Source organism: Perca flavescens, chromosome 8 (assembly GCF_004354835.1).
Source record: "Perca flavescens isolate YP-PL-M2 chromosome 8, PFLA_1.0, whole genome shotgun sequence".
NCBI classification, from domain to species: domain Eukaryota; kingdom Metazoa; phylum Chordata; class Actinopteri; order Perciformes; family Percidae; genus Perca; species Perca flavescens.
Window position 1 is genome coordinate 1,088,178 of NC_041338.1, and position 24,310 is coordinate 1,112,487.

General features: G+C 39.3%; 2 protein-coding genes across 3 annotated transcripts in view; both read right to left on the reverse strand.

The window, feature by feature from the left end:
* Positions 1-10,610, reverse strand: part of LOC114559660 (septin-7) — a 58,906-nt gene extending 48,296 nt beyond the window's left edge. Inside the window, exons 1-2 of one of the 2 annotated variants that reach the window (XM_028584447.1) lie at positions 10,327-10,365; positions 2,673-2,772 (exon numbers count right to left, since the gene is read on the reverse strand). In XM_028584447.1, the coding sequence (XP_028440248.1) occupies positions 2,673-2,772; positions 10,327-10,365 (139 nt within the window). Of the gene's footprint in view, positions 1-2,672; positions 2,773-10,326 lie in introns of both variants that reach the window. The other variant, XM_028584448.1, reaches the window with a different exon arrangement.
* A 7,295-nt stretch (positions 10,611-17,905) lies between these two features.
* On the reverse strand, positions 17,906-20,276 carry LOC114560517 (monocyte chemotactic protein 1B). Its single transcript, XM_028585952.1, has 3 exons — positions 20,050-20,276; positions 19,190-19,307; positions 17,906-18,606 (listed from the first exon to the last, which is right to left on the reverse strand). The coding sequence occupies exons 1-3, from the start codon at positions 20,114-20,116 to the stop codon at positions 18,492-18,494; spliced, it is 300 nt and encodes a 99-aa protein (XP_028441753.1). The 5' UTR covers positions 20,117-20,276; the 3' UTR covers positions 17,906-18,491.
* Positions 20,277-24,310: the final 4,034 nt, after the last annotated feature.

The window sequence follows — 24,310 nt, forward strand, 5'->3', positions numbered from 1 at the left end:
AATATGTCAACAGAAAGCCGAAGTGAAAACCCTAACCTTCCGGTTTCTGTTCCAGGGGTAAGACAACCTCATTCTAAATCCCATTAACATCTGTAACTATGCTAATAACCAAAAATCCAGCTTCAGAACAGAACGTTTCTCAACAGTATGTCATGTGGCTGGCTCCATATGTTTAGATAAGGACGGTAGTTTGAAAAAGGATCTAATATCGTTGTATTTCAACATTTATGTTTTTAGTGTGCATTTAATGAACACTGTTTCCCATGAGCCCTCGACCAGAGATCTTGAACAGGGGGTCCGGGGCCCCTAGGGGTCCTTAGAGTTGCTGCAGGGGGGACCTCCAAATTATTGTTTGATAGTTTTAAAAAAAATTAATATGTTAACTTGACTCCAACATATTATTTGTAAAGATAAATCTTTTTTTAAATGTACACAACATTGACGATAGGCTTACTGGCCTGTAGGTAAGGTAGCCATGCACAGATACAGTTAAACTTAAGGATGAACTGTTCCACATTTTAACATTAAAACATGATGTATAAATATATGTATGAATATGTCAACAATTCTTTTAAAAGCTTAGTATTGTATGCACCATATAAAAGGTATGTATAAAGGCTTTAGGCCACCCTACACGTTATTGTAGGCCCACTTTAATATGCAGCTCAATTTAATACAATATACGTAGCAAGGGGTCCCTGCTCCGTCTCTTTTTCAGCTGAGGGGTCCTTGGCCTAATAAACGTTGCAGACCCCTGTCCTAGACCGTTGCAGGCTAAACGTCACAATGTCTCCTTTGAATCTATGCAGCTGTCTGCAGCAGCTCGGTGCAGGCTCGTGTCTCAGCTGCGTCTTACAGGCTTAAACTGGATCCCAACAGTATCGACAGCGAAACCGGATACATACGCCCCGCGTGCGTATGTATGTGTGTGTGTGTGTGTTAGAGGAGACAAAACGTGGCAGTAAATGACAGTAAAGACTCTCACACGGAGCTGAAATGAAAACACGGCGTGTGCTGCAACACGCGTCAATTGCAATTTGAATTAAAGGCAGTCCTTTTTAAGGATCTGTTATTCTTCACAACATTGAAGTGAAAGAGTGCTCGGTTTATTTGAATGTGAATAATCATAGTAAATAATCGTGATCTCAATATTGACCAAATTAATCGTAATTATCATTTTGGCCATGATCGTGCAGATTCAGCCAGAAGAACACAATGCTTTCCACAATGCCAGATGCTCTCCTGATCGTTTTTTCGTTCATGCACTTAGGCAGTGATTAAAAAACCCTTGGGCGCTCCCTCCAGCATCAAACAGGAAGCAGCAACAGCTAGAGCCAGTGTTGTTTATTGTTGCCATGGCGCCATGCTAAACTAAACGCTAAAGAGGGAAAGTTGCTGATTTTCAACCCTTCTGAAGTGAGTCATCCAGCAGAGATTTACCGGTGGATAAACACAGACCTCTGGGTACTGGAGACATTCATCTGCATGTACAGCAGGACAGAACATCTGCTGACTTTACCTTAAAGTTAGCAGCTAATGCTAGCTAGCTTGGTTAAAGTTTTCAAAACGATTGTAGTTGTAGTCTTGCAATGTTTGACCCTGCAAGATCCCTGGTCTTTACATATTATATTATGATTATTATGTCTTTAACGATAGATGTGAGAGGACTGTCTTTAGATGTGAGATGGTGTCAGATTTCAGTCTGTTCAACGTGGTCCCTCCACGCCTCTGTCCACTTCCTTCCTTCTGTAATGCTGTTGGCCACATTTTGTGACCAGGTTCAGTCATACTTGAGCCAACATCCTGCGGCTCACGTCCCAAATCAAGTTGTCCAAAGCACACAGATGTGTTATTTTGCGGACCTGGGGCCACAGAGACAACTCCCCTAGAAACTGTGGGAATCTAGCTTTGACAAGAAATATTTTCACATGCTCCCTCTCCGTCACTGAACAACACTGTAGATCACATGTGTCAAACTCAAGGCCCGGGGGCCAAATCAGGCCCCTCGCAAATTTTGATCCGGCCCGCATATTAGGTTCACAATAAATCGGAAACTGTTTTTCAAACTTAGGACAGAATTTGCCAGATTGGCCCACATTGAGATTTAAAAATCCCCACAGTACCGGTAGGTTTGCATATTTAGGCTGTGAAACAGGTTTTTAAAAATGTAATCAATGTTTTGCTTGATTAACTAAACTCTATGATGGCTAAGGAATTATTTTGCTAACTTTTTTAGGACTTTATGCGAATATGCAATAATACAGTCAAAGATATTTTACTGTTTCCATTAAATAGAAGTAACTATTAATGTTTGGCCCTTGATGTGATTTTTATTTTTCAGTGTGGCACTGAGTTTGACACCCCTGGTGTAGATGTTCTCAAAGCCAGGCCACCCAGGGGACCGCCGTCCTGCAGAAACGGCTTTCTAAACTGTCAACTCGTCATCCTGAGCAGCTGAGTGCGCTGGATGCCCCACATGCTTTGCCTCCTTTGGACCCGCGCCGATGACATACATTCGCACAAAAATGAAAACACACTCAGACGAGCGGACGCAGACGGATGGGCAGGTGTGCATACGAACTGCAAGTTTGGCTCAGGCGCACAACACTCTCACATGAACAGAAGCAATTCAATACTAAGTCATGAGTCAGATGGAGATGTTTCCAACTTACCGACAACCATTAAAGTAAACTCAAAGCCTCTTTTGACAGACTTCCGATACACCTGGTTGGGGAGATTGGCGAAGCCCACATAGCCCTCCAGGTTCCGCTGCTGAAGGAAAACACACACACACACACACACACACACACACACACACACACACACACACGCACACACACACACACACACACACACACACACACACACACACACACACACACACACACACACACACACACATTCTGTAAAAGCAGGAATCACACGGTATGAATAATTCAAACATACACATAGAGTCATTCAAAACCGGCCAATAATCACAATTTGGCATAACATCAACAGTTACCAGTCACACGCCTTAAGACCTTTAAGAAAGTCGTTAAACATTGAAACTCCGATTATAGAAACAAATTGACAATTATATAATTGTTACAGGCCTACATACACACGCTCTTAAACTCTGAAAATTGTATTATTTAACATAGAATATAGGCCCGCAACAGAATAGGCTTTTGGCAAAAGATGAGCAACACAAAGATGCATGCATGCAACGCACACAGAATCGCTGTTGCTATGGCAGCGATGTTACTAGGGCCATGTGCTGCGTCTCTGACGCATTCAAACCTGAAAGGACGCGGTAAATTCATTATTCATGTGTCCATTGGACGCATTAGGGCTGGGCAATATCTCAATATTATATCAACATCAATATATATGAGGCAGTGTTGTAGTCAAGACCCCCTAAATCGAGACCAAGTCATCACCGAGACCAGAGTGTATCAAGACCAAGTCAAGACCAAGTCAAGACCAAGTCAAGACCAAGACTTTGAAGGGTTGAGACCGGGGTTAACAGTAACAAAATAGAAATGAGTCAAGTTATTGGTAGCACTTGATGCAGGAAGTTTTACATCTAATCCCAGTAACGATGTTAACACATACAATTAGACAATGCACAGACAATTTAGTGATATCCCTGCAGTGGTCGTCTTGAAATAAAATCCAGAGTCCTCTTTGTCCGAGACCGAGGGAAAATGCGGTCGATTCCAAGACGAGACCTTCAGAAAGTGGTCTTGAGACCGGTCTAAAGACCAAGACCAGTCTCTAGTACTACAACCCTGATATGAGGCTAGATATCATCTTAAATTTTGGATATCCTAATATAGTAATATGACACAAGTGTTGTCTTTTCCTGTTATTAAAGGCTGCATTACAGTAAAGTGATGTCATTTTCTGAACTAACCAGACTGTTACCAGCTGTTACTGTTTGCCTTTACCCACTTAGTCATTGTGTCAACATTATTGGGGATTATTTATCAAAACTCTCATTGTGTACATATTTAGTTAAAGCACCAATAGTCATCCCCACAATATCGACGATGATGTGTTTGGGCAAAAAATATGGTGATATTTGATTTTCTCCATATGGCCCATTTATAGTCCACATTCATTATAGGAGTGCTTAGATTGCATTTGGGGACGGTTCCGGAAGGATGGTGAAAAAAGTGAGTAAGTAAGTACTGTCTGGGACCCACTCAAATGACCACCTGTGGCTCACTACGTTGAAACCCTATCAACATCACTGCTACTTGTGTGTAAACAAATACGCGGCAGATTTGGAGCTGCACACAGTCATCGTGTGCACACAAAGTGACAAGAATCTTGTTTTTGTGTGAACCTGCAATTAGTATTCCTGTGTCCTGCAGGGGAAAAGAGAGGTGATGGGGTGCAGACACACAGAGAGAAAAAACCGAGGAAGATGGAAAGAGGAAGTGGAGTCTGCCCTGCCAAAGTCCATCAAACAAGTAAACTAAAACAGAACAGGAACATAGCCAATAAATGAAGCCAATCAGTTCCTCAAAGCAGAAATGCAGAAGCATATCCCTCTGTGGAGAAAGACAAGGCAACACAAACAAACAAATCCAATCTCGCTACGCGTTGAACATGTCCATCCTGTTCCTCATGTAGGAAAGTGGATCTATGGATCTATGGATCTATGGATCGTAATCACGGGTTTCTTTGTTTAACCGCAAATAGTTGCTGATATTAACTAAGGTCCTAAGGGGTATGACTGACAGGGTTTCTGCAGGTTTCACCAAGTCAAATTTAAGACTTTAAGACCATTATGAATGTCATTCAAGACCTTTATGAAGACATAAAAGTACAACAAAATGCAGAGTCACAAAATTATTTGCAAAACAGCCTAAATAAATTTGAATAAAAGCGAAACGGAGTAATAATAGTTGGTAAATATACAGCAAATTATATTTGGACTAGCAAAAGAAAGAACTACAACTATAAATACTAATTAAAAAAAACATTATAAAGCGCTGCGGAAGCATTAGAGGTAGCGTTGCATGGACGTAGGAAAACTAAGACCTGTGTAAAATTATTTAAGAACACAATTTAAGACTTTTTAAGGCCTAACATTTTGATTTTAAAATGTTAGACTTTTTAAGACCCCGTGGAAACCCTGGACCGATTATGATTATTGTTGACTTTGTTTAGAATTGTGCCAAATTGTAATTTTCTAAGTGATTATTGGTCGGACTGTTGAGCTAAAGCTATGCTAGTGGCAGCTGTCACTAGGGCTGGGCGATAAAACGATAACGATATGTATCGCGATAGACACATAATCAATATCAATAGAAAATGCGGTCGATAAAACGTTCGATAACTTGTTTTTCTTCATCAGAAGAAACCAGAGGTTGTGAATCAAGTTTGGTTGCATGAACAAAGGCCCTCACTCTCTGGCAACCTAGCAACGTGGGGAGTGACACTCTAACAGCCAATCATGTAACAGTATCATGTTTGGTTGCGCCACATCGCTGTCTCGTGTTCTTCAATAACAGAACCGGCATGGAGTGGAAAGTGAGTGCCGCAGCGAGCCAGGAAATCGTTGATAAAACAGGAAAAGTCAGTATGGCAGTTTTGGGGATTTTATAAATCTGACCGTAGACAGACCAATGTCGTCAGACCAACACTGGTAATACCATAAACTTGTTTTACCACTTTAGCCGCGCTCACACTTTGGAGCACAGCCGTATTCGCCATCAACGTCCAACAACATCTGCAGCTGCAACACGGCACAAGCAGCAGAACACCATGGAGAGGTACTCTGCATCAGCGCCTTACTAAACGCTACAAGCAGCAGACCACCATGGAGAGGTACTCTGCATCAGCACCTTACTAAACACTACAAGCAGCAGACCGCCATGGAGAGGTACTCTGCATCAGCACCTTACTAAACACTACAAGCAGCAGACCACCATGGAGAGGTACTCTGCATCAGCGCCTTACTAAACACTACAAGCAGCAGACCACCATAGAGAGGTACTCTGCATCAGCGCCTTACTAAACACTACAAGCAGCAGACCGCCATGGAGAGATACTCTGCATCAGCGCCTTACTAAATGCTACAAGCAGCAGACCACCATGGAGAGGTACTCTGCATGAGCGCCTTACTAAACACTACAAGCAGCAGACCACCATGGAGAGATACTCTGCATCAGCGCCTTACTAAACGCTACAAGCAGCAGACCACCATGGAGAGGTACTCTGCATCAGCGCCTTACTAAACACTACAAGCAGCAGACCACCATAGAGAGGTACTCTGCATCAGCGCCTTACTAAACACTACAAGCAGCAGACCACCATGGAGAGGTACTCTGCATCAGCGCCTTACTAAACACTACAAAGAAATAACGGAGGCAGACATGCTGAGCACTGTCCAGAAGCCAGGTTACCAATCTAGCACTAAACCTGCAGAAAATAGTTCCTTCTCAGGTTTCTTATATTTAGCTAACACTTTGCACTATTTTGTGATACTTTATTAAGCATTTCTTACTTATTCTTTAATTTTGCACCTTAATGTTAAGAAATAATTGTTAAGTGTTCATTGTGATTTTAAACCGGTTTACATTTTAATTATTTGAGTGTTTTCCATGGTTGTGTTGACATTTCAAGTTTAAAATAAAAATGTTTAAATTTAATATATTTTTCTCCTGGTCCTTATTTTAAATAGGTCATAAAAAATATCAATAATTATCAATATCGACCAATATGAAAAACTTATATCGTGATACAGTTTTCAACCATATCGCCCAGCCCTAGCTGTCACTTGTTGTCATAGCACCCCCAAACATCCTGGGCTGTAGTAGTTGTCTCAAGCCAGAGAAATTGAAAGAGAACAGAGACAATTATATTGTTAATCACAATTATTTCTTAGACAATTAATTGTACAGCAACATTTGGAAAGTCAGGCTCACCAGCTGCTCTCTCTCTCTTCACCACAGAGATATCTCTTCATCCCGTTGTCACTTCCCCATCACTCTCTACCTCCAGTCTGCTGCCGGATCACCCCCCCCTTCTCCAATCACTGTGCATTGCCTTGCACGCTACGCGGGGCAAACACAATTGATTGCTGGCCTGGCTGCCAGTGAACGCCTCTCAGGCTCTGTCATACATGGCGCCGATGGAAAACTGCAGCTCTGCACTGATAGGTCGGCTGAAAGAGGAGGTTTAAAGGCACCTGCAGCTTCACTTTTGACCAACTTACACTCCTAAATGAAGGCAGAGAATGAACCTATCCTTGGTTGTGAAAACATAAAATAGGGCATTATAAGGCCATGTCCATGCCACCGCAGAAAAGTGCTAGTGTACACTCGTTTGATCGTTATACTGGGCGTCTGTACTTGAGACTATTGCTTCCGTCTGATGCATCTTTTGTGCGCTATGAACACACAACAACGTTTAGTAGCCAGTTTATGTTGCACTTAATAATTCCTTCCAAGTGTGAATACAAGTGACCACGTGCCACCATTTGTCACACCACAATCATACATTAGTGTTTTTCAAAACCAGACAATAGCATTCTTTCAGCTCTGTGGCAACAGTTTGGGGAAGACCCTTTCCTGTTTTAACATATTAGTGCACATAAGCCAGGTCCATAAAGAAATGCATTTCCCGGTAGGGATGTTGAAGAACTTGACTGGCCTGCAAGGAGCCCTGAGCGCAACCCCATCCAACATCTTTGGGACAGACTGGAACCTTATGGGCCAACAACATTAGTAGCGGACCTTAGTAATGCCCCTGTGGCTGAATGGAGCCAGGTTCCTGCATTTTGTGAAAATGTTCTCAGAGGAGTGGGAGATGTGCGATATTCTACATTCACATATGGTTGAACTAGGGTTTAACAATTTGGGGAAAATATCTAATAATTGCAAATATTTCCACAGATATGCAATATGATTCACGATAGTGGAGGAAATGATACATTTTGCATCATTATGATTATTTTAAATTGAGAAATATATTAAAAAGGTCATTGTGTGATTTTTTTTGCAAACATTTGTAGCAAACAAATATTTTTTCTTAAGTCTGTAGAACATGATTGAACAATTATTGCACCTGCAGAGATTTGGATATTGTCTGTATTAATGTTGTTGATCTAGACTTCCACAATTAAAAAACACAAAACAGCCTCGCAGAGCTTTCCTAGCAACACAAAAATAAATGTATCCCCCCCAACAGATATGCATTCAAATATTCTGGACTATTTGAGGGGTATCAAAGTTACCAGTATTCTGTGGACGTTTTGGACACACAGAATGTGGGAAAAGAAAAAGAAACAATCTATTTGCCTTGTGATGCATGTAGCTCAACACCAGGAGTAACTACCCTGAATGAGCCTGAAGCACTTTCCACCACTTCCATGTTTGATCCACCCACATACAAGTTTTGTGTGTGTAATTATGAATGTGTTACATAAGGTGCCAACTCTGACGGTGTGTGTGTGTGTGTGTGTGTGTGTGTGTGTGTGTGTGTGTGTGTGTGTAATTCACGTCTTGATAGGAATCTGTGGATCAAATGTTGCACTATATGAGTTTACTGTGCATGTGCAAGAATGTGAATGCATCAACATACATGCATGTGTGCATGAATGAGAAACCCTTTTATTTACGTGGACCTTGTGTCTCTAGCAGAGAATGAGGTTTGTAGCGCCTACGAGAGACACACAACACGCTTGAAAGGTCACATTTCCAGCTAATGATAACTGTATTCAGCATTGCATCACAATCACTATTTGCAATGCTGCAAATGGCACTTGCCACTTTAAAAAACATGTAATATGATTACTAATGTAGTTCTTTTTCAGAAAAAAAAGTGATTAAGAGAAAAACAGCCTGGGAAAAGAGGGCAGTAATGGGGGATGAGAGAGAGAAAGGCTAGTCAGTCCATACTATTACTGTTTACCCTTCCCCCAGTCCACCCAGTGGTGATAGTAGCTGCCTGGTTCACTGACATCATCTGTATTGCAAAGTCCCCCACCCCTTCCCCCCACATGCATTCAGCAGCTGATGCTGAGGCCCTCTGAATGCTTCCATCGGCTATATTAAACTTTCATTTATTACATATTGAATATTAATCATGTAATATATATTGCATTTCATAACACTGCAGTAGGGCGACAGAAATCATATGAAAATAGTGCCGGTGTAATTTCTTTCTTTAGTTATTTGTTTAGCAATGAGCCCACTGTTCCTACCCTATCTCTCCACTCCGACTGGATCACACACAGACACAGGACAAAGTAAGTGCCAGTGTACACAGCAAAGCAGATGTGGTCCACCAACAGCAGTTGTGTGGACAGTCACACCAAACTGCATTCAACAATTAAGCAGTTTAATAAAGAGTTGCTATCTACAGTACATGTACATGTTTGGGAACACAGTTTAATATCTCTGGTAGTGAGTGATTACGACATTATTGTTATGTATACAATACAGTCCACCAAGCACTATTTCACTCAATTAAATGTATTCTTTATTATTATTTACATTGATCGTGGTCTAGCTAAACGGCGAGATTTCTTAAAGGAATTTGGCAAAGGAGAGCAAATCTCATCTGGGTTCATAAAATCCGACCACCAAAGTGTGGCTATCATCTCAATTGTAGGCTACTAAATTACATACTTTCACTAGTAATATTGTCATGGTCGGTGGGAAAACACATCTAAACAAGAGTGTACTGTTGCCCATAATATATGTCCCCACTGCAACGAGGTATAATTGAAAGCAGACCATGTAACCCCCGATACATGCCGTTCTAACGTCCAGGAAGCCTTCAAGCCAGCCTCCGTTCAAATAACTGCTATTTAAAAGACAACCTTATAGTGTTCTCTCTTTGTCATTTGGTACATTTAGCGAACATTGTATCCACCAAACATGATATATTGCAACAAAAATGCAAATGATGTTATACTTTCGCCACCCATAACCTCCCTTTACCAGAGTAACATTAACAGAAGTGGGAGGCGTGATTCATTTTATAACGATGTCATTGAACGTTACAGAAATACTTCTTGTTAAGTCAACCACATTACGCCGATGTTATCAGTAGACTATATTGATTTGTGAGAATGTGCGAGTAAGTGTTTCTTTCAAGTAAGTCTTTGTAGTTATGCGAAATATCATAAAACCACCAGCTATTAAAAGGAGCTTGGTGTTTAGTTTACTCCATATATCAGAGGTCGGTACCAGCAGCAACCAAAACACACGGGTATGGTTAAATAGGGTAACGTTATGGATTTCAATGATATGCTATAGAAAACAACAGTATGTCAACACTTGCACATTGGTCTAACGTTACTTGAAAGACAAATGGACTTACAGCGATGCTGGGAACCGCAGTCTCTGGTCGCTCGATCATTGTTGCTACTGTGCTGTCACAACCCAGCCTGCACGGACATAAACTGATTAACGTCCAAAAAGATGACGGAGCGGAGAGAAATGCGCTCTTTCCACCCTAAAACCCGTAGTTTGGTGTAAACAAAAATAAGCAAAGTGCGTCTGTAAACGAATGAATGAGGTTAAATTACATATGGCCGCTGACGGATAGCTACTACTACCAGATGTAGCGTTAGCACAGTGAAGAGAAATGCTTAACGACTGTTTTTTTTCCTCACAAGGCAAACAAATGAAATATATACAATGCATCCGGTTGAGAATTTCAAAATAATGTGTTTTTTATTTAAAACTTCTTTTCAAGGGGCGAAGTTTCCACTACATTGGCCAGACAATTTCTCCCCCCTATATATTTAATAATTTATACTGTTTATTTATCCCCAGTGAGGAAATTACAATTTACACTCTGTTTGTTAGAAATCACTACACACACAGGCCTGAAATACACACACACATGCTCAGGACCTATTCATGCACAAATGGAGAGATGTCAGAGTGAGTGGGCTGCCAGTGCTGGACCAGCACCCTGAGTGGTTAGGGGGGTATGGTGCCTTGCTCAAGAGCACCTGACAGTGCCCAGGAGGTGAATGGGCATCTCTCCAGCTACCAATCCACACTCTGTATTTTGGTTGATACTGGGACTTGAACCAGCAACCCTCCGATTCCCAACCCAAGTCTCTACGGACTGAGCTACTGCCACCCCCAAATGTTGGTAAATATTGGTAAAAATATTGGTTTCTACCCATATCATTGTTAATTTGGCAACAGTATTGTTCTGGATATTAAACATTAGAATGTCTTGTCATTATAACCAAAATTAAAATAGTTTATATTGTTAGCATTTAACAACTAAATTCCTGTGACTTATAATATTAATTAATAGTTGTTTATCTAAAATGTTGATGTGCTCACATGGTAAAGAGTTCAGCTTCAAATGTGGACAAGAAACACCAGTATCATATTTAAGCTTTTCAGAAAAAGCAGTAAAAGAAACTACCTCAAAGGCTCTTATTTTGAAAGAAAATAGGCCTACGTCCCGGTATACCACTGGCTGTGTGTGGCCAGTTTGCATCTGTGGGAGACCTGGATCCATCTTCCTATTGGTCAAACACAAATGTGATCGGCCCGGCCTCTGATCGTGTGTGTGATGCCTTCAAGTGTTGGAGGCAGACACTTGCTACCTTCAAAGACTGTTGTGAATAGCGCTACTAAACATTTATGATCAATCAACCGACAAAGTGGTAAATGCGGCTTGACATTCATTTGGCCATACCATGGGTAAGTATCAAGTGAGACATATGTGATGCAATTGTTTTAAAAGCCACAAAATATAGGGAAAAAACTGTTGGCCTTCTTTGAAACATTTGCTTATCAAAAATAGATTAGGGGAGCATTTAGGACCAGCATTGGCTCTGAGGAGATCATGACATACAGCTATGTAGTTATCACATTTACATAATAGTGACCCAATAATGTTATTTTTCTAGGTAACCCATGATTTGTTGTTAGGTAGTCAGAATATAGGCAGAAGGCTACTGGTGGTTTGGTGGCAAGGGCGTAGTGGACACGGGCTATGCGGGGGACATGTCGCCCGCACTTTACATGATGGTGCCCTCTGTCCCCCACACTACAGGTCTGAGTTGATTTGAACGCACCATAAGTAGGCGAGTGTGCACATTACTCAGGTTGCCAATGCTCATTCTCGGTGAAAAGCATAAAGTAGGCCTATATCAAGAAGTCATCATTGGAAGTAAAGCTTCTGATGATGGGAACTTTTCTTGTTGTTTAGCCCACAGTTAAAGGAACAATCCCAAAGATTTACATGCACTTGTGACGGTGGCTTGGATATGATGCTAAGTGGTCCATTGGCACGCTCTTGTGGTAAAGAAAGCAACTGCCATCTGATGTTCCAGCAAAATTCTTGTCCATGAACACACTTGTTCTTAACTCAGTCATATCTACAGTACATAACCGCTGTATTGTAGTCTGAATGTGACTGTAGGTGCCTTTGCAAATTTGCATTTTTGTTGGGACAATAAATATTTTGGAAGAGATCCTTAGGCCCTATCAATCATATATAGAATTAAACTTGTCCATGCTGTACTGTCCAGCATTGGTGATTTTAGAGACTCTTTAGGGGGCTCAAGCCCCCCTAAAAATTATAATATAAAAAAATAACAAATAAAAAGAATTCATTTAAAAAATATATATTTCAGTGCTTCAAGTTAGAGTTTGCGAGCTTGTTAGTGACAGAGGACAAACAATTACAGGTTCAAAGGGCTTGAAACAGGTTTAATATGCTGTGTGTCTGTCTCCGATGCTATGCACCTGTTACCCCGTCAAGAAAAGGGTTAACAGAAGTGTAGTGTTGGCCAATCAGAGGAGGTTATGGTGCCTTTGGCTGAGTCTCTATCTGATCTGTCAGAGGGAGAGCATGAGACGGTTGTGTAGTTTAACGTTGGTAGTCCCCAGAGAAGAAGTTGGTAATGTCATGGTGCAGATTAGAACCCAAATTGAAGCGTAAACTAAAATTGCTGAATGTTAGAACATTGTGTCAAATTGGTCGTTATTACTGTGACTTATAAAGTGTCAGGTTTAGTTAAAAACGTTAGCTGACGTTGTTGTTCAGTAGCTAGCTCAGAGATTATCGGCTAATGAAATTATTGATTTAGCAAATTACTTGTTTTTTTGCAAGGCACTGTGTCACATTCTCATTAGGGGCTGAGCCCCCCCTAAAGGTCTGATCCTAGAATCGCCCCTGCTGTCCAGTACAGTATCATACTGTATATTTAAATATATGTAAATGTATGTGAAAAGTATTTAAAAATGAAAAAAAATTGATAAATACCGCATTTCATTGAAATTGTGTTTTTTATGATTTCATGTGACAAAATAAATTGTTTAATTAATTGATTGATTGATTGATTGATTGATAAATACCATATATTTTCAAATATAATATGTGCGATAATGAATAAACGTGCAACGTGTACCTTTTTCAATGTTAATTTGAAACCTTACAGTATGGGGTGAACTATACAAAACGTTCTCAGTTGACCACAGTAAATCTGTTGAGTCATCACACCAACCAATGATAGTGTTTGAAGAACTTTTTTATGTTTTTTTTAAAAGAAAGGGAACATTAAATCCAGACTAACTTTTTCTGAAACGGAGCCACTATGACTACAAGTGGCAATTACAGAATGATTTTAAATGCTAAAATGTAGTGGAACAGTGACACAAATAGACAAGAATCAGCAAACGGACACAGTAATAACACAGAATTATGTATCAAAAGTTAGTTAACATCAGCCAACATTAGCCTTCATAAGCTGGTCATAGCAGACCAAGGAGTGTCTTCTTTTTAAGAGTGATAATCACTGGTATGTCTTAGAGTGTTCATATTATGCTTTTTGGTTTTCCTTTATTGTGTTACAGTATATATCTTTTTTGTGCAAATTATAAGTTTACAAAGTGAACAAGCCCAAAGTCCCCCCCAAAGGGACTTACCATCTCCAACAGAAAACACTGTTCACAAACTGCTCCAAACAGCTCTGTTGTAGTCCAGCCTTTACTTCAGAGACAAACGTTATAATGCTCGCCTAACTGCTAGCGTGGCACGCCCTCATACTCTGCTTCTGACTGGCTAGTAGTCCTTACCTAGGTACTGTCAGGGCACGCCCTCATACTCTGCTTCTGACTGGCTAGTAGTCCTTACCTAGGTACTGTCAGGGCACGCCCTCATACTCTGCTTCTGACTGGCTAGTAGTCCTTACCTAGGTACTGTCAGGGCACACCCTCATACTCTGCTTCTGACTGGCTAGTAGTCCTTACCTAGGTACTCTCAGGACACAACCTTATACTCTGCTTCTGACTGGCTAGTAGTCCTTATCTACCTACTGCTCATGTGCGACTCCCAACAAAGATGGAACAGAAGTGAGATGTCTCACTCTGTAGCTAAAACAGAGAGCTCAACACACAGGGTGAAAAGAGGAGCTGCAGCAATGTGCAGTACAACAAAAATATGGTGTTTTCTGAAAATTAAACCACATAAACCTATTCTGGTACAACCTCTAAATACAATTATGAACCTGAAAATGAGCATAATGTGAGCACTTTAATCTATAAGGCTCTTATTGGAAAACTTAGTTTACAGAACTTCTCTTTTAGAGGGACATTATCAGACTGTCTCTGCTGACTGGCTTTTACTTCATGTTCCACGAGTTCGCAGTTTTAGTGCTCCTGACTCCTGGAACAAATGACAGCACTTTCTTAAAATCAACTCAGTTGTGCCTCTTGGACAATTTAGAAATCTGGTTCTAAACCTACAAACTTGTACTTGTAAGTGCTTTACTATATATGTATTTTCTTTTGCATCCCTATTATCCTAATTTATTTATCAAATCTGTTTCCAATTCTGAATGTTGTATCGTCTTTCTTTATTTCTTATAATTGTGCGTTCTGTGTTGTTGTTCTGTGTTGGTTTTTATAATCTGACTCCATGAAAATGAGGATTGCCCCTTAATGATCTGTTGAGGATAAATAAAGATTGAATGAATGAATGAATGTATTGCAAGGAGCAAGTGTGTGTTTTATTGCTTAAGAATTCAATTTGTCATTTGGAAGAAGGAAAATGTGATATTTCTTCTCCCAAAAGTTCTGGCTTTAAGAAAATAAGTTTTTGGCACATTTTCAAAAACTCATTACTTCAGTGCTGCTAAGGTATTCACTGTTATCAGACAGAACCATGATCACACAGACACATGCTCCCACACATCTAAAGCTTACATATCTGTGAGAAAGCTGCTCAACAGGAAATAAAAAGTCCTTAGCCTTGAAAAGGAAGATCAAAAGCAATATACTACGGTGGCCGAGAAAGGTCACAACACATACAAACGCCACAACAACTGCATATTCAGAAAACACCTCCAAATTCAGCAAAACACATGCAAACGACACAACAACTACATATTCAGAAAACACATACAAACGCCACAACAACTACATATTCAGAAAACACATACAAATTCAGAAAACAACTTCGTCGATTTCAAATCACGTACGCTGCAAATATTCACAGCACGAGTAAATAGGGAAACGAACTGCAAGCTGCAAAGACGACAACGGAAATGTTTCCAGGGGGGCCATAATCAGTGACGGACCCGCATCCATCTGGTTGTCTTCTCGCTATCTGCCGTTTCTCATTGTCAAGGGTCCTTCAGAGGGCTAGGTCAGACTCCTCCTGAGCATTCGGACAACATGTACATTGGAACAGGCTAGCAAGTGCACGTCATTTCGTGCTTGCATCATTGAAAGTGTTTCGCCACCTTCACTTCCGCGCTGCATTTCAAAACACTGGACGACATGGATGTGGAACTGTGAACTGTGCTGTTCAATGTTTTTGTTGAAATGAAGAATATGAATCAGCGTCAGTCTGCTTGCAGGAGGAGAATAATCTGTCGGCAACTTTGCCGCAACGTGCTAAGGTAGGTAACGTTACCGACACTGTTAGGCTTTAATGTAAGCAATAGTCGTTTTCTCTTATTTTATCCCATGTGTTTTTTTGAGAGTTCATGTTTGCAATTGCATTAATCTTAATTGCATTATCCTTACAGTAGAAGTATACATTAGCTCGTAGTTTACTAAATGTATGTAACATTAGCCCATTGTCCAGTAGCTTCTAGCTTTCAAACAAATGCAGTGCAAAATATGATCAGCATCTACAAGGTAAACACTACCAGCTAATGACCTACCACAGGCAGTATGATATGCAGTATGCTTAAATATATTTGTGATACAATTCTAATCTTACCAGGACAGGTTGGATAACTACTGGACTAACCTAAAGCTTTCTCCTTCTGTCTGCAGTCTTGAAGCAACCCCATCATCAGCTACTGAGTCTGGTCGCCGCTTCATGTTGAATATACTTGTGTACAGTTTAGTAATGTTTGAATAAATGTTATAATAAAGATACACGTTTCGTTAATGTCTTTTTAGAGCTTATATACCTTACAAGTTATTGAAACAGGTACCATCTGAATATAATTATTCAGTTAGAAATAGAAATTGAAAAACGTTTATATTATATACACACCCAAAAACGAAATGACAAAGACAAACCAGTTAAGTTAATGCATTTATTTTCAGAATGGCAAATAATCTAGCTATTCAACATCTGTCTTTGGCCTCTGTCTCCCTGCTTGTCTTTTGCTTTCCCATCATCAGCGACCGCCTCCGTTTGTCCCTGTTAAAAGACAGCAAACAAGAAAAATATGTTTACCATTATGAATTCCATAACGTAACGTTATATGCAACGTTATACTTGTTACATGGGATACTACTCATATATTTTAGCCTTCATGTAACGTTGATAGTGAAGTAAATAAGGTGCAGCGTTACCTTAAATCATGCAGCTACAACTGATAAACACACATTTCTAAATCTCGGCTAACGTTATATAAAAGAGATGAAAATGCCACCGGACAAACTTTAAAAACGCAAATGGTACAAAAAGACAGCAACCTAGCTAGCTAACAGCCTACTGTTAACGATAGCTTAAAGGAGAATTCCGGTCGATTTCAACCCGTAGCTCTGTTGTTTGTAAATCAGGAGTACTGTCAGTAGCGAGAAAAACGAAAACAATGTATGTAGTTGTTGTGGCGTTTGTAGGTGTTTTCTGAATATGTAGTTTGTTGTGGCGTTTGTATGTGTTTCCTGAATTTGGAGGTGTTTTCTGTATATGCAGTTGTTGTGGCGGCGTTTGCATGTGTTTTGCTGAATTTGGAGGTGTTTTCTGAATATGCAGTTGTTGTGGCGTTTGTATGTGTTGTGACCCTTCTCGGCCACCGTAAATATGAGAATATGAAGCTAATTTGCAACACTTGGTATATCAAAAAGGGAATGAACACAATGAAATAGTTAACCCTTGTGTTGTCTTCCTGTCGACTGTATGCAACTTGTTGTCCTCCAGGGTAAACACTGAAAATCAACCCTTTTTTAGACACTTTTTTCAATGTTTTTGACTTTTTATAAAGTTGTTGTTGCTATTTTTTTTGATGTTTTTCTTGCATTTTCCCCACCGGATTCACCACAAACATCAACTTATTACCACTAGTTTTACACTTATTTTTGGAATTCATGGACAACAAAATCTCATTTATATGACATTATGGCCTGCCTAATTTCTGAGTTAAAAAAAAGCTGAAAATGTGAATTATTTTTGACAAATAGTTAAGATTGAGTGAAATAATCACAGACTGTCAAAGTTTAGTCAGGATACTGTTTGGAAACCATTTCATTTTTTTAAATGCTATAAAATGTAATAAAACACCCAAAATTCTTTACCTGCAAAAAAAACATTGTATGGAACAGCCCATGTTATCTTTGGGCAATTTGCTTGAAATGTAGAAACATTTTGACCCAAGGACAACAGCAGGGTTAAATAAATGCCAGTGTATGTAGAAACTAAAGCCCTGACAAGAAGAGAGAGTGTCACACAGCCAGACCTTGACATCTTATCTCGCTTTAATTCAAGAGGATCAAATTAGTAGCACAAGCACACATACATCATTTAAATCAATTGAATGAATTATTTGTTGTCAAATTGCGTATCTGAATTCAAAAACAGACTGTAAATGATCATCACTTTACTTTATAGAAAAAAAAGACAACAAGCTCAAAATAGTTCATAAATACTGGGGTAACCCGTAGCTTATACTGTACTTATGAGTATATACTATATACTTATGGAGTTGGGAGGCATGGCTCTTTGACAGTGTATGAAAGTAGCAGTAGTTTCTGTAAGTCAATTCAAACTACATTGCAACAGTAGTTCACAGTGTTGACGGTCGGACTTTGAGTGTTGTATTAAGCGAGCACATACATATTGTTCCATATACTTAAATTAAACATTTGAAATCAGAAATGTAGAAAATGGTATACATGTATAGAAATGCCTCTTAGCAAATTCTATCCATGAGTATGTTACAAAACACAACAATATTTAGTATATACTGTATTAGGTATATATTTGTGCATAATAGATAGACAGATAGCTGAAATTGGAGATAAACTGGCCACATGTTGCCCTGGTTACAGGTTGGACGTCTCTCCTGGGATAGATTTGGCGTCCAGGTAGCTGATGAGCTGCTTCACCCAAGTGGCTGAAGGTCTGACACACAGCTGACGACCGGCCACTGTCTTCAACCTGAACACACACACAGACACACCAGACAGTCAGTGCTTTCATGTGTAGATACAGTACATTACATCATGTCGGTGATATATGGCAGTGTTGTGGTACTTGACATCGGTCTTGGTCTTGAGACCGCCTCAAGAGCATTTTTTCGAAGGACTTGGTCTCGTCTCGGAATTGACCACATTTGTTACTCAGTCTTGTCTCAGTCTCAGATGAAGAGGACTTTGGATTTGATTTTTAAGACCAGTCAAGACCACAACTGCAGGTATATCACTCAACTGTCTGTGTTAACATCAATACTGTGATTGGATGTCAGCCAAAACATCGGTAATAACATTTGACTACCTAAACCATTTGTTTGCTGTGGGTGTTTTCAATTTGAGGAGTGCCTATGGTTAGCATTTTCAATTTTATGTGGTCTTGCAATGTGGGACTTGCACTGGTCTGGTCTTGGTCTTGACTCGGTCTCAACCCCTCAAAGCCTTGGTCTTGTCTTGATCTCGACACACTCTGGACTTGGTGATAACTTGGTCTCGGTTTAGGTGGTTTTGACTACAACACTGATGTATTGCTCTAAAGGTTGTGTACTTACAGGATGGCAGGGTTGGAGCACCGCTGGCTGGTCCGGGTGTAGCCAGCCACTCTGTCTCTAGGCACCTCGTTCTCATTGAAACGAAAGCAGCATCTCTTTGGGCCGACGCCACGCAAACCTACCAACAAACACCTTCAAATGAACAACTCACAACACACACACAGACTCACACACATCACGCTTCTTCCATTTTTGTTCCCTTTTTAATTTCCTCTGGGCCTGCATCAGGCCAAATCTGAAATCGGTGTCATTGCTCAGTTGTTCCACCAGTAAGTATGTAAGTAAGTTAGTAAGTATGTAAGTAAATAAGTTAGTAAGTAAGTGAGTAAAATGTATTCATAAAGCACTATCAGATAAAAGTTACAAAGTACTTCAAACAAACAAGATGATACATTTAAAAAAACACAACACACAATTAAAATTACAAAGTAATACATAAGAAAGTTAAGTGTGGACAGGTCAAACAAAAGCCTGATTAAGACGGTAGGTAAGTAGGTCTTTAACTGATTAACAACATTTAAGAAAGTAAGCCGTTCATTATTGTGAAAAAGGAACATTTAAATAATAATTTAGGTTGGATTTGTCTTTAAAAGAAAGACTGGAACAATTCCAAAGACCTTTCATACAATTAGTGTATGTGGTGCTGGATCCATCAAATCAGGGTTTCTTAACCTTAAAAGCTGGACTAATATATCTTTCAGACACTCAAAGATCTTTTCTCTTTTTCTCTTTTATGTTTTTATATGTATTTTATGTCATTTGAGCCTGCCCTGTCAAAGACAAATTTCTGTCACTCGTGACTGACAATAAAGTTTTTCTCATCTTATCTTATATCATCTTATTATCAAGCCGCTTCTTACCTTCACTCAGAGCGATGACAGCCAGCATCAGCACAAACACAGACAGAGCGAGACGAGGAGCAGCCATCCTGAAGTGTGTGTGTGTGTGTGTGTGTGTGTGTGTGTGTGTTCCTTCACTGTGTAGCAGTCGGTGCTAATCTGAGGTGAGCTGGCTCAACCTGTTCTCTCTGCTGTGATGACTTGAACTCCCGATGCCTCCACATTTATACAGTTGAGGAGCAGCCGGGGGAGACCCTGAGCTCCATTTAGGAACTTCTCTATATGACGTGTCAGTATCTCTCACCGTTGTCTGCCTGCAGGGGGTTACCATGAGTGGGAGTTTCACGTATGGGCTTTTTTTTTGTGCATGTGTTTGTGTTGAAGTCTATTTCACTTCCCTAAACAAAATGACATTCAAGAAGGAAGTATTTTCTTTGTTTTCAACGTGGTTTCCCTGTGAATTACTCACTGGTTGTTTGACTGAACCAAAACTACTGTACTTTCTGCTCGCCGCCTTCATATCACAGCTACAGAATGTAGTATTATAATTCTTTTGTGTTTCTACTAGAAAAGGGGTGTCAAACCCAACTTCACTAAGGGCCAGAATGGAAAATGAGAATCACATCAAGAGCCACACATGTATAGTTTATTGACATTCTTTTATTTAAGAGAAAAAGTCAAATAATTGTATATGTCCCATATAGCTATAGCTGGCAACAAAGTTCCTTAGCCATCATAGAAAAAAAGCAACAAAAAAAAGACTGGAGAAAGTGACAAAATTGTTTAAAAAAGCGTCCAAAGAAAGCACCTAAAGCATTGAAAAAAGTGACAAAAACATCAGAAAAGGTGTCAAAAACATCAAAAACGTTGAAAAAAAAACAACAAAGCGCTAAAAATGTCCAAAAATGGGCCAAAAACTTGGTGGGCTGAGTTTTATGTTTTTAAATTCAATAAAAAATCTGCTGTAAATTCTGTGGAAAATCTGAAGGCAATAACCTGTGAAGTATTTACAAGTTAACATAATTTAATTTGAATGGGTTTGAAATAACTGGGCCAAATTAGAAACATGTATACTAAATTATATTTTGTTAACCCATTAACCCTAGGTTGCAGGGAAAAGAATTCAGACAAAATAATATAAATAAATAAAGAACTCAGAAAGTTAACACATCTCCGATCCAAGCAGAAAAGCAGTCTGCTAAATTCCGCAGATTTTCATTCGGGATCATGGCTGAAAACTGTAAAAAAAAAAAGAAGAAAAATAAAGTTCTGCAGATTGCATTTGGATCTGATCATCAGTGTATGTATTGTACTGTAACAGGTGAGCATCTGTCTGACTCATATTGCTGCTCTATACTTTGCATGATTTAGTCATAATAATCCTCTTACCGTCATATGTGAAGACACCTTGCAGCAGCCCGAGGAGCTGGATGTGATCACATGAATATATATATGAATATATATATATATATTGCATATAAACTGGACATTGCAGTTAGTTGGATGTACAAAGATATCCTAATGTATCCAACATCAGTTTGGCTGTGTCTTGTGTTGTCAAATAAAATAAACTCGAGCTGTTCACCCTTTTGGACAACAAAGCAATTATTTTCCAGAAGTAATTCTACAATAAAGTTGTATGATACAATAATCTCAAGATAGTGTACATCACAGTCTCAGTCCTCATCCTCAGCATTGAAGATTGATGAAGACCATACGGTTGAAAGCCCAGAGGAAGCTTGTAAATTGATTATTTCCTTTGAAAATACATATCTAAAGTCAAGAATGGACTTCTATGCTGATTTCTATGCTGGGCCCTGATGATTACACTGTAAAAAGCAACCTATAGAATCTACTCAATAAATGTGAGGTAACAATTTGCTTGTTTGGGTAGATTTCACCACGTTTTGAGTGAAGCATATCTACATTTAACAGCTATGATACACTAAAAGAAATTAGGTAAAGTCTACCTAATATTTCTCAATACATTACACAACTGATTACTTATAAAAAGTAAGTAACATTACCTCTTGATTGTAAGCACTTAATACTTAATAATTGTCATTAATAATTGAACAATATGAGTAATTAATCATTACTTATTCAGGGAAGGTAAACTTTACTTTCAAAAAATTATTGTCAGACACAGGAGATAATTGATCATGTAAATTTCTTTTAATCAATGAAATGTTACAAAAAAAAGGACAGGAGGTACAAAAGAACCCTCTTCACTCTGCATATTCAACTGAAACAAGTTTCTTAAACCCTTTATATGTGGATTCCAGTTTGTTTGTTATACCAAACATAAACATCTTAAATTTTTTTATATGTTTGAGGAACATATGCAGATATTTGCAAAGCCTTATGGGATTGTTGAAGATAACCAGTCAGTCTGTGCCTGAACAAAAAACAGCATTTTCCACATCTCAACACCGTGTCCCTTTGGTTATATGAATTGACAGCCTAGTACCAGACAGAAACACACTGAGTTTTTTTTTTTTCTTTATTTAACCAGGAAGAAAACTCGTCGAGATTAAAAATCTCTTTTTCAAGAGTGTCCTGGCCAAGGCAGGCAGCAGTACAACAGAGTCAACCAGAATACTAAACTCATCAGGTAAAACATCTACAGCCAGATGTCATTCCCTCCAAGTCAAACAACATCCTCTTAAAAGCGACCAATGAGACCAATTTAGTAAATTTCAGAGATTTTTGCAACTTGTTCCATGCAGAGGGAGCAGCAAACTTAAATGCCTTTTCCCCCAGCTCAGTTCTAATCTTTGGAACAGACATAAGGAAAAGATCCTGGGAACGAAGATTGTGAGTCCCAGTACTGTTTACATTGATATAGGTCAGAAGGTAGGATGGAAGGAGACCTAAAATAGCCTTGTATATGAGAGTATGCCAGTGTTGAAGTCTCTGTGTTGATAAAGAAGGCCATCCAACACGTTCATTTAGATCACAGTGGTGAGTGAGGGCTTTCATACCAGTTATGAACCTCAGAGCTCCATGGTGTACAGTGCATGTAAACTTTTAGACGAAGCATGCATGTATAAAACATCACCATAGTCAAGTACAGACATAAAAGTGGCATTGACCAGCCTCTTTCTAGATTCGAACGAGAGGCAGGATTTGATTCTGAAATAAAACCCTAATTTAAGTTTTAATCTTTTAGCTAGTTGCTAATGTAAAAGAAATAGATTCATCAATTACAGTAAAATACCAAGATATCTGTACTTAGATACACATTCAATTTTTGTGCCATGAGAAGTGAGGATTGAGGACAGATTTGATTTAAGTTTTGAATTTGAAAAAAGCATGACTTTAGTTTTAAATGCCTTTAAAACAAGTTTTAAATCATAGAGATTATGTTGAAGCGTGTTGAAAGCAAGTTGTAGCTGAGAGAGGGCCTGGTCTGCAGTGGGTGCTGAGCAATACATTACAGTGTCATCAGCATAAAAATGTAATTTTACGTTAGACACATTATGATCAATATTATTGATGTAGAGGATGAATAACAGTGGCCCCAGGACTGACCCCTGAGGCACACCTTTTGTTATTTTTAGGTAGTGAGAAGTGCTACCCACCGCCTGCACACACTGAGTTCTATCTGTAAGGTAGTTAACAAACCAGACAACAGTTTGTTCAAGTACTGTGTGGTCCACTGTATCAAATGCCTTCAAAAAGTCAATAAAAAGGGCTGCACAATGCTGCTTGTTGTCCGTAGCTTCAATAAAATCGTTTAAAACCTTAAGAGCTGCTGATGTTGTACTATGCCCTTTTCTAAAACCAGATTGGAAGTCAGATAAAATATTATGACTATTAAAAAAATTCTTTAGCTGATCACTGACAAGTAATTCTAGAACCTTGACCAGGACACAGAGTTTGGAGATTGGTCTGTAGTTATTTAAGATCGAAGGGTCACCACATTTTAGCATGGGAACCACAAAGGCTAATTTCCAAATGGGAGGGATGTCATTTGTGTTCAAGCACAGATTAAAAATATTGGTTAGGGGCACGGTTATAAAATTCCCTGCTAGCTTTAAAAAGTAGGGATCCAGTTTATCAGGACCAGCGGATTTAGTTGTGTCCAAGTGCTTGAGAGCTTTATTTACTTCTGAAGCAGTGATAGGACTAAAACTAAAAGACTGGCTAGGAGGATCTAGATCAACAGTCTCAACTGTAGAGGAATAGTCATGCTGGGGACTGACTGAATCAAATAAAAATCCTGAGGCGATAAAATGTTCGTTGAAACAGTCAAGCATTTTGGCCTTGTCAGTGACTT

What these genes read in the sequence shown, in the direction of transcription:
- LOC114560517 (XM_028585952.1), bottom strand. Translation starts at nt 20,116, where the DNA reads ATGGCTGCTCCTCGTCTCGCTCTGTCTGTGTTTGTGCTGATGCTGGCT. An exon ending in TGTCATCGCTCTGAGTGAAG is followed by an intron (nt 19,308 to 20,049) that starts GTAAGAAGCGGC and finishes GTTTGTTGGTAG; the next exon opens with GTTTGCGTGGCGTCGGCCCA. An exon ending in TGCTCCAACCCTGCCATCCT is followed by an intron (nt 18,607 to 19,189) that starts GTAAGTACACAA and finishes GTGTGTGTTCAG; the next exon opens with GTTGAAGACAGTGGCCGGTC.